The sequence below is a fragment of the Orycteropus afer genome, unplaced genomic scaffold, assembly GCF_000298275.1.
Source record: "Orycteropus afer afer isolate SDZICR_OR568_19922 unplaced genomic scaffold, OryAfe1.0 scaffold00058, whole genome shotgun sequence".
Lineage (NCBI taxonomy): Eukaryota > Metazoa > Chordata > Mammalia > Tubulidentata > Orycteropodidae > Orycteropus > Orycteropus afer.
Genome location: NW_006921645.1, coordinates 11,761,389 through 11,773,116, shown reverse-complemented (window position 1 = coordinate 11,773,116; position 11,728 = coordinate 11,761,389). Strand labels below are relative to the sequence as shown.

The 11,728-nt window shown below is 35.5% G+C and overlaps 1 protein-coding gene across 1 annotated transcript in view; it reads right to left on the bottom strand.

Moving 5' to 3' along the window:
* The window catches only part of NCOA1 (nuclear receptor coactivator 1), a 121,774-nt gene that overhangs the window by 57,759 nt on the left and 52,287 nt on the right, over positions 1–11,728 (bottom strand). Inside the window, exons 8-10 of the mRNA XM_007939273.2 lie at positions 7,644–7,791; positions 4,776–6,096; positions 1,549–1,729 (exon numbers count right to left, since the gene is read on the bottom strand). Coding sequence (XP_007937464.1) covers positions 1,549–1,729; positions 4,776–6,096; positions 7,644–7,791 — 1,650 coding nt within the window. The remainder of the gene's footprint in view (positions 1–1,548; positions 1,730–4,775; positions 6,097–7,643; positions 7,792–11,728) is intronic.

Genomic DNA, 11,728 nt, shown 5'->3' with positions numbered 1-11,728 from the left:
GTCAGATCCAACTCATAGAGGCCCCTCCTTGGGTTTCTGAGGCGGTATCTCTACAGAAGTAGATTGCCCCATTTTCCTTCCGAGGAGTGGCTGGTAGGTTTGAACCACCAGCCTTCTGGGTGGCAGTCAAATGCCTTAGGCACTGCGCCACCAGAGTGCCTGTTAAAAACTGTAGTCAGATTTAAATTTAAAAAGTCCCACAACTGATCCCATCAGAAGAAAGAGAGACAGAACTTAGGTCAAGAACTTAGGCAAATTATGAAAATGAGCTGGTTAGTCTCTTTTAGTTTCAGGGTCACACAGTGGAATGAATCATTACCACTGCTTTTTCAACTTCAATGGGTAAAAAATTTTGGACAGCTTTATCTTTCTGAATCACACTATCAAAATGTCTCTTAATTAGGAAAATGCTATAGCTGGTTAGCACAACAATGATCTATTTTAAAACAGTGTCCTCTAAACAGTGCTCCATGGAAAACTCATTCTGTGGGGTAACATGTATTACTTGAGGAAAGAAACTTTATAGTCAAGTAAGTTTGGAAAATGCTGGGTTAAAGAAATCTAAACTGGTTTCTTTAACACTGGACATCTCAAAACCTTTATTATGCACCTTTACAAGCCTACTGGAACTTCAACAACAGGGGTATGTATGGGCCATGTAGCATTTGCCCAGTGTATTTGGCTACAGAATTCTTTCTTAGTGCAACTCACAGGAATAACATTTAAGGAACACACTTTGGGAAATACAATCTGACCCAATATAGTATTTCTAAAAGTCTGGCTATGGGATGTTTTAGATAAGAACACAAAATTGTTCATCTTAACATTAACTGTTGACCTTAACATCAATTATTCACCTTAACATTAATTATAAAAGGACAGAGGTTAAGCTGTAATTTAAAATACACATAGTGAAATTCATATATCTAAATGTATATGTATACTGAATGCATGTATATTATGTTGTTGTTGTTGTTATGTGCTGTTGTGTCAGCCTTAACTCATAGCAACCCCTCCTTGGGTTTCTGAGGTGGTATCACTACGGAAGTAGATTGCCGAACCTTCCTTCCGAGGAGTGGCTGGTGAGTTTGAACCGCCAGCCTTCTGGTGAGCAGTAAAGTGCCTTAGGCACTATGCTACCAGAGCTCCCGTATATTATGTATGTATATGCATTATATATGTATTTATGTATATTATTTATAGTGGCATTAATGAAAAGATAATTCACTCTCAATAAACCAAACTAAAACCAAAGCCACTGTCACTCAGTCAATGCGACTCATAACGTCCCTATAGGACACAGCAGAACTACCCCATAGTGTTTCCAAGTATCCCATAGTGTAATCTTTATGGAGCAGACTGCCACATCTTTTTCCTGCAGAATGTTGGTGGGTTCAAACTGCTAATCGTTTGGTTTGCAGCCAAACACTATACCCACTGTGCCACCAGGGTTCCTAACTAACCAAACATCCGTGAAGTAATAACAAACAAAGTACTAACCCACATCATCATTAAACACTTAAAATATGGTTTTGTACCAACACATACTATTCAGTCTGGCAGGGGGTCTAGCAGTGGTGGACTGAAGTGAAGCTGGCAGGATCTCTGATTTGATGGAGACGCTGGTGACTGCACTGTCCATCCGTTCAGTGTCACATAAGCCTGGCAGCTGTGCTGCCTTCTCCAGCGTGGGCAGTAACTGATCAAACTGATCAAGGTCAGCTGTGAACTAAAAATGGAAAAATCAAGTTAGAGGAATATATATCATACTTTTATCTGAAACAATGCAGAAAAAAGTTGCTTCTTTAAACTCTATGAATTAAGTGTGAGGATGAGAGAATGAAGAGAAAAGAAAGAATTAGAATGATTAGGACCTCTCTGAAATTACATAATCTAATTATTCCACTGGAAAAAATATTTTGAATGCTTATGATATAATACTAATATACTGTAGGATATAAGATAATACAGTATTATAATACTATTATATCTTGGGATAAAATTTATGCAGAAGAAAAACATTGCTCTGGAATAAAGTGTCAAAAGTACTATGTAAGGATGATGGCACTATGAGAGAATTTTTTCTGTCATATTTTAAAAAAACTTTTGTAAACCTTTTTAATGATGAAGTGAAGAATAAACTTACACCTACATAAGCTTTTCTTCATAATTTAAAATAGTTTGGGTAACTCTTTTATATATAGTATATCAGCTTCAAAGATCTAAGAAAGCCCACTTTTTACTTGAAGATTTAATCACAAAAGCAGATCTCGAATAGATAGGAAGTTCCTGTATTTGCCAGGGATTATGCATAGAAGAGAAACTGCCTTTATTTCTACTATATTCTTCTATTATAATTACTTTATGAGTTAATTCATCAATATCAAATTTCCCATTCAATAATGATCATCTGTTTGAGTTTAATTAATTGAACTAAAATTTGATTCTAGATTATATAGTTATATTTATGTATTTTTTAAAAGTCTGGCTTCTTTCATTTAACATTATGCTGCTTAGGTTCAGATATATTGTCACATTCATTTCACTGCTGAATAATATCTCATTGTATGACTATATCACAATACATTTATCTATTCTACTGTGATCCATTCTTGGATTGTTTCTAGTTTGGGGCTAATACAAATAAGGCTGCTATGAACATTCTTGAACATGTCTTTTGTTACACATGTGCAAAAACCACAAAGGAAAAGATTGACAAATCGAGCTACATTGAAATGAAAGACTTCACTTCATCCAAAAGCACCATTAAGAGAATGGAAAGGTAAGTCACAGCATTGAAAAGACATCTGCAAATATATAAAACAATAAAGAACTCTTGTTCAAAATATGTAAAGAACTCTTCCAAGTCAGTAAGAAAATGGGCAAGAGTTGAATAGGCAATTCACAAAAGAGAATATCCAAATGACCAATGAACATTTATCAGGAAAATGCAAATTAAAATTATGAGTTACCACTGTACACCCTAGAAGAGCTAAAATTTAAAAGACAGACAATACCAAGTATTGGTAAAGATATGGAACAACTGTAAGGAATTCTCATGCTATGGAAAACTGTTTGGCATTACTACGAACAGTGAACATATGCCTATCTTTGATCCTGTAATTCCACTCCTAGGGATGAACTCCACAGACATGAGTGCACATGTGGCCCAAAATAGATGCACTGGATGTTCACAGTGGCATTATTTTATGAAACTGTTACTTCTGAAGTTAACTTTAATGAATCAGAGTTTTAATATAGTTATTATTTAAAGCTGCTTTTCAGCTTTAAAAACAAACAATATTAGTTGTTGTACCAAGAAACACGAGAAATACCCTTACCCTCTAAGAGCACATATGTAGAGAAAACAGCATTATTACAAATAATAAGTAAGATGATACCAAGCACTATGAAAGTAGAGAGAAAGGAAACATCTAACTAGGGCCTACTGGGGAAGGCTTTACAGAGATGATGTTTGAATTGGTTTGTGAAGGCTGAGTAGAAGTTCAGCAGGCATAGAAAGAAGAGCAAGGCAGAAGATGCTTAGAGGAGACATGGCTTATCCCAGGAATGTCAAGAACTTCCATGTGCCTAGAATGCAGTGTGCCTGAGGGAAGAGAGAGAGTTTTGTGAGATGAGGATAAAAAAAAATCAAGCTGGTTCAAGAAACTGAAAGACCTATGCATATAAAGAGTGAATCTTGTTTCACAATGGATGGTCGTCTTGTTGATAAATTGCTTTGTAAACACATCTTAGCTATTTCATGAACGCCTATATTATGTTTCTAAATAAATTGTAAAATCTTAGAGGGAAAAGACCATATTCTCTGTTTTCCTTATATTTTTTAAAATCCACAGCAATTATTCAATAAGTTAAACTGCTTGTTAAGTATCACTATACTCCCACCACAGCCTAACACAGAGGTTCCTAATCCATAACAATTTATGGAAAGGTTGATTTTAAATTACTTGTGTTTGAGGAGATGTTATATACCCTACTACTCCAAACACTTAACTCTCCATTCCCTGATGAGGGTTGCGGGTAGTTAGAATCAGATGAAAAGGAAAACAGCCTTAGAAAAAGCTTTAAAGGAAATAAAAAGCAAGCCAAACTAGGTAGCTTTGTCCTTCTCACAGATCACTCCCACTTCTTTTACATTAAAGATTCCTAACTTAGTGACAGGAGATCTGGTAGCATAGTGCCTAGGCACTTGACTGCTAACCAGAAGGCTGGCAGTTCAAACCCACCAGCCACTCCTCGGAAGGAAGGTTGGGCAAACTACTTCTATAGTGATACTGCCTCGGAAACCCAAGGAGGGGTTGGGTCTCTATGAGTTGGGTCTATGAGTTGGGTCCGACTCGACGGCAAACAACAACAACAACTTAGTGACACATCAGCATTTTCTGGGAACTTTCTTTAAAATACAGATTGCTGCATTCTATCTCAAGAGATGTGGATTCAATAGGTGGAGATATGTGAAAGGGGTTAGGGAAGGATATTTTTTGAAAGATGCAAAGATATGAACTCTGATTTTATAGGAAAAAACAAAAACTAAAACTACTTTCTTAGAGTGTTGTATTGATACTATAGCCTTCCAAAGTTCCAAAGAGAACTTCTGAGGGCATCTTTTGATTTTTCTAACCACTGATAAAAATCTGTGTATGCTCAATACAAAACGTAGCCTCAATCCAAATTCTGTCTATTGCTAGAGTAAAATAAATGAAAAAGAAAAAAAAACTAGGAATGTTCATTCTGTGAAGCAAAGAATTACCCACCTGGCTCTGGGACTCCAGTTTAACTTCCTCAGGACCAGGTTTGGTCACCGGGGTTGGGTTTGTGTTACATGGATCCATCTGTTCTTTCTTTTCCACTTTCACCTTCACATCATCCAGGCTCAGGTTTGGAGTTGATCTTAAATCTTTCTCATCTTTATCTAAAAGGTAGCGTAGGAGCTGATGGTCTTTTGATTCTTTCTTCTTTGAAGCATCCAGTTCTAGTTTTATACTAGAGTTCCCTTGTACCTGGCCAGCCACTGACACAGATGTAGACGCACTGTCCTTTTTATCAGGCTCAACAGACAAAGTGGTGATATCTGAGGGGCTACCCTCCTGTAAGAGCCGGTGTAGAATTTTGTGCCGTTCTGTGAGTGAGCTATGAGAGGAGGGGCAAGAACCACTGGAAGAGTTACCAGGGGCAGAGTTGGAAGTGCCCGTGCAAGACAGTACATCTTTACAACTAGTGTCTATATCAGCATGCCGTAACTGCTGCTCTGCAGTTGTTGTCAAAAGCTGCACTAGTTTGTGACTGGTTTGAGAGTATTTATTGTCCACATCTGAGAGTCTCTCATTGTTATGCAGAAGCCCTGAATCCAGATGTTTGCCATCACTAGAGCTGTTGTCTGACTGAATCATTTCATTTAAAATAGATGTAATCTCTTTATTGTCTTTGGACTCAGCTTTTGCTGGTTGTATACTTAATCTGCTAGGTGAGTTCTGTGAGCTCATTTGCCTGAGGACCGGAGAACTAGCAGAGAAGCCGACAGAGTTATTGGGTCCTTCATTCATACCCTGTAAAGATGTTACTGGGATGTTTGAATAAGATCGGTTACTGTTATTACAGGCACTATTTGTCATGCCAACTGGGGAGCTCAATGTTGGAATATTGGGAGAAAATGAATTGTTTGGCATCCTGGGCCTCGTTGCCAATCCAGAACTAACCTGTCTCCTTGGAGACATGAACTGTGCTAGGGTTATTCCTGTACCTTCCATAGAAGAATTATTGAGGTTTAAAGAGGGATTACTGCTCTGAGAACTGGCCTGTCCCTGATTTAAGGCAACACTGGCTACAATCTGATTTCCAGGTGAGCATCCAAAACTGCCTTGACTGTTGCTAGAATTACTATGACTACTGCTATGAAGGTCTGTGCTTTGTTGGCGGTTTACTCTGGTGGATACCATGTTGCTGCTAGATGGTGGCAATGTGGATGAACGGGCCACACCATGAGCTGGAGAGATACTAGGATTGACCGAGGGGTTTACTCGGGGAATTGACATTCCGGAATTATTGTCATCTTGAGGAGAAAGTCCACTGTGTTCCCTGGGGGGGAAAAGACATTAGTCAAACGTCTTCATCTGTCTCCATTAAAACCTTTTTTTTTTAAAATAACACATACTATAAAACAAGACCCTTAATCTCATTAATACTGTAAATTATCAAACAAAGAATTTCTGTATCACTTTAAGGAAAAACAGTGGACTGTTTAGTACTACTGTGAAGTAGTAATGCCCACGTAATAGGAAATAGTGTTTATGGTCTCTCAAATTGATAATGGTTTTAATTATATGGGGGAAAAAAATCTTTCTTAGCCTTGGAAAAAATCCAATACCTAATATATAGGTGCTTTTGTTGTTGTTGTTATGTGCCACCGAGTCGGACCTGACTCATAGCAACCCCTCCTTGGGTTGCCGAGGTGGTATCACTACGGAAGTAGATTGCCCCATCTTCCTTCTGAGGAGTGGCTGGTGGGTTTGAACCGCCAGCCTTCTCATTAGCAGTCAAGTGCCTTAGGCACTATGCTACCAGAGCTCCTATAGGTGCTTTTAACCTTTCCTAAATTTAATAGAAACAATTAACATTACTTTAACACTTCTGGCTGAAAGAGAAACAACTCACATCTTTGTTTACATAACACTTTTTCACAACTCCCTTGTTACAGCTTTTAAGTATTTCAACTCCAAAGAGGAAGACTGGGTAAGGAAAATACTGTGTCACTGATGTAAAAATTAAAAAGGGTGGTATGTGGACATAGCAGATGTTTTGAAGGAGAAATCACAATATGAAGAAAAGAACTGTGCTAATTCCACTCACAAGCATAAATTAAACTAACATTAGGAAGAAGGAAAAAAAAAACCCAACAAAAACAAAATACTGAATTCAAGTTTTCACTTTGTTCTTTACTCATATCCATAGCTATGACAATAAGTTTGTGACTGGTATTACCATGGTCCAGAGTGTGCAAATACATCAGATGAAAAAAAGATGAAATGAGGGAAAATGTCTTGGCTTTTGTTTAATTCTAAATTTTAAATAGTTTTAAACATAGGATTTTGAAAACTTAATAGAAGAATACTTCCTTGGATTTGCCATGTATACCAGCGTAAAACATACTTAGAAAATAGTGGCCATGACATTCAAAAATCTCAAGTTGATAGTTTAATGATTTATTGTTTCTGTGAGAGACTGTCATGTTGAAATCAGGAGACACTGAACTTGCCCTAACGAAAATAAAACACTTTTTAAAATCAAAATCATGACAATGCTAACAAACTCTGAATTCTATTGTAAGACCAGAAGTTCACAGATGGGAAAGTTGTAAATTTTTAGCCATCTTTTTGGTTTTAACCCCTCTACTACACATATTTTCAGCCTCATCTTTCCTATTTCCCTTTGTGAACTATAATGCTTTGGTAAGGTGACAAAGCTATGAAATCCAATGTGGAGATAATGACTACATATTTATTACACTGGTTTTAAGCTTGGTTTAGAATTTCTGTTTTCTAGCCACCAAGAGTATAAAAATTTTTCTTTAAGAAGAGATATGTGAACTGACTTATTTCATATGAAGCTCTCCAAATAAGTAGTACCTGTCGATGATATGAATTCCCATGATGAAAGGTTGCATGTCTGGACTTTGAGGGTAGCAAAGTTTACACTTGGTGTGGGCGCTAAGCATTGTCCCATCATTCAATATGAATCTATAGGATGGGCTGGAGGCAGTGCCACGAGTCATCACTGTTTCAAACAAAAAAGAAACCTAGTTAAAATTCTGACACTTGTATATTGGGCAAAGGAGAGTTACCAGGCCTTATTTCTACCTAGCATCTCATTCTAAATGCTCTCCCAACTGCCCAGACACAAAACAAGAAATAGTTCAGACAAAACGGATATTTGAGGGTAGGAAAAATGATTCCAGTTGAAATACACCACTTCATGACAGATTTTAATTTGGTCCTACTTGAAGGGGTGCCTCCTTATATAAGTTATGATGTATGAAGAAACCCCACGTAGGGAAAACATCAACCTTAATCTCTCTCTGTAATGGGCAGCTCTTCGAATTTATTAAGTACACACTAAAAATACCAGAAAGTACTCTTCTTCCCTCTTACTTTCTAATATGTTTTCCTTCTTTTGTTTCTTTTTCCTTTTTTTTTTGGCTGGCTGACTTATTTTAGTAACAGTTTTATGGAGCTATAATTCACAAAACTCTAATAAGTCTTGATTAGTTTAAAGAATGCCTATGCTAAAATCTAAATTTAGGATTTCACTCAGGAATATAAATCACTAAGGCCCCATGTGACAAATTAATAGATTCATATTTATGCATTATTTTTGATGTTTGAACTTTAAAATTAAAAAGCAATTAAGATAAAGCCAATGATTACTAATTTAAAGAAGAAAAACTAGGGTCAGTCAATTCACTACATAAACACATAATTTACTTTGGTCTTAAAGCTTTCTCAACTGCAGGCAAAATTCTAATTGTTTAGGGTAAATGTTTATTAAATATGTAAAGGCTTTACCAGACTGAGTAATAAAATATTATTGATGTTTTGGTAATAGATAAATTCTATTTTAAGAAAGATTTAATATACAGATTCAGCTCTAACAAAGTTAAAATCATATCCACCGAAACATGAGAATTACTATGAACAATGACTATTCTAATTTAGTAATAAAGGTTAGCTCTATTTTCAAAGACATTTAACAAAGAGCTTCAATTACATTTTAAAAGATATTAAAGATACTTAAAGTAACTGATTAATACATAATTTTGAAGCTACATATTACTGGACCTAAAGAAAAGACATGCTCTATTTTGTTGTCTTAGGTAAATACCTAAACTGAAGAGGGTATAGTCTACTGCAAATCTATAGCATATATAAATCTGCCTAAGTAGCAAAACCAAGACATACACTAAACAGAAAGGAGTAAGACTTACCCACCCAACCACATTCCTTACCCCTCTAGCAACTTCAGCTAAATCACTGGTACATTTACCAAATATAACACATGAAGAAATTTAGTATCTAATTAAATAGTAAGTGATGAAAAAGACTATTTAATGGAAACTGGTAATTTTTGTAGAGGGATATAAGAGTTTGCTATAGCAAAACCTGAAAAATATTAATTCCCACTATGAATATCTTTTTAACAATATATTTTGGAAAATACAACTACAATTTTTTAAAATAGCATTTTAAAATAAATTATTAACCTGGGATGATAAAGCTACAAATACATAAAGGGCCAAGTGAGACAGACAATGTATTTCATGCTATTTTGCTTATACCATTTTACCCATTTCCTCACTACTATTTATTGCTCTTCAGGATCTCCTTATTCTCCTGGAAAATACTCATTGGTTCTTCAACATAGACCTGCACTGTCCAATACAGCAGCCATCAACCATACTGGCTATTTTTCAAGGAATTTTATTGTGGTAAAAATATATATAACCAAACATTTTCCATTTAAACCATTTTTAAGTGTACAATTTAATTAATTACATTTACTTTCTTGTGCAAACATCACGACTATCCATTTCTGTATGTGACTATTTAAATTTAAAATTAAATAAAATTTCAAACTTAGTTCCTCAGACACACTAGGCATATTTAAAGTATTCAACAGCCACACTTGGCTAGTGAATATCATATTGGACAGCACAGGAACTGAAATATCCACTATGTCTTACCAATTCCCCTAAAGACTGAAGCATTTCCCAAACTTAACTGAACATGAAAGGCTATTTCCCAGTTATAGCTATTAATATTTTATGGAACTTAGGCTTATGTTTTTCAAACTCCCCTGATAAGAAAACAATCTTAGACTGTGGACTGATTCAGTAATGTGGGGTAGGGTTCAGGAATCCAGTTTAACAATTGCCTCTAAAGAACATTATCCAGGACCTTTGGGAAACATTGTAACCTGCACCTTTTTTTTTAAGTAAGGGCTCAAAACTAAACAGGACCTGGAACCTTTTCCACACTATATATACTTGCCTTCAAAGAATAAGTTAATAGGCAGGAAAAAAAAGAAGACAGATAGAGGACAACTACTTTCTTATCTGAATATCAATCATTGTGAAGTATTACACAAAATTAAAGATATAGTGGTATATTTGTTCTACTCTTCCCACAGTGTCTCTAAGTGAAGAAACAGAAAGGAAAGCAGAAATGGAAATTGTACATTGGAATCTGTCAATTCTTGATTGATTAGACCAGTGGTTCTCAAGTTTTAGTGTACTTTGGCATTATCTTTGGAGCTTGTTAAAAATACAAATATACTGATTTTAATTTATCAGGTCAATATTTTTAACAAGCAACTCTTATGTTCCTTACCAGGTTAGACATTGCTGAATACAAAATATCAGAAACATATGCACTCAAGCCATGAAAGTCGTTTGGCAAGCTGACCAGAATCTCCAAAACACTAGAATCAGAGTCATACATACTGTGGACAACTTAACTTAATTCTGAGAAAAACTTAAGTTATTTTTATTGAGGAATTAAAAAAGAAAAGTAAAAGGAGAAGACATTAGGAATGACTAATGAGGAAGAGGTATTAAATACTATACTTATTTCTTTATACTGTATTCTAAATAAATTTATTTTATGTAAAACTATGTTTAGGAAACATATATTAAATTGTGGCTCAATCACATCTATGGCGGGGGGACTCTGTCTTTGGACTAAGAGCCAATAATCTACACCTGCTTTGCCTTTGGTGGAAATGTACATAAATTACAGGCAAAAAAAATTAAAAATCTTTTCACTAAAGGCATACAAGGTCTAATTTATAAAGTTAAGGCAAAAATCAGAGTACTGACTTCAGCATTTTAGGCAGGGAAAGGAGATAGAGCCCCAAACCTAAGTATCAGTCAGGTGCCTCTCTTGGCAGAGGGAGTCACAAAGCTTACACCAAGTGTATGGTAACAGTTGTATTTACTTGTTCCCAAACCTGGCTGTGCTTGAAGATCACATAGGAGACTTGTAAAAAATACAGATTATTGATCCTACCTACTGAAATGGCATGTCTGAGGGTAGCATCAGTCTGGTAAGAGGTCTACTAGAGAATCACTAGTCTGTAGGAAGCTGTTTCAGAAGCTTATAATGAGATTTATATAGGTGGCTTCCTGAAAAAAAAAAAAAAAAAGAAGCTACTTCCTCCAAATATCACTTGGAAGTAGATGACCTAAAATTTAGCTAATGGAAAATCATCTGTAAACTTAGGAACTCTAATGTTAAGAAAAACTGTTAAAATCAAGAAGGGTGATGGAATAATAAAACTATTTTAAAGCTGTTTCTGAAGAATAGCCATAGAAAGAGGCCCTTACCAAAGAAATTATCTATTTAGAGAACAGATTACATTACAAGAGGAGTATTATTGCTGTTATTATAATATATATTTCTGGCTTAATTTCTACATATTGGGGATTACTCTAAAAACTTTATATTTCTTATGACATGCTGTTCTTTTGTGCCTTCAAATCAATTCTGACTCATAGTGAGCCCACATGTTATAGAACAGTACTTCTCTATAAAGCTCTCTTGGCTGTAATCTTTATTTTATTTTTTAGGATTTGGGTGAAGATGTACAGAGTAAATTCACTTTTCATACAGCAGTTCACATATACTTTGTCTCATGTCATTGACCAAAATTTACAATG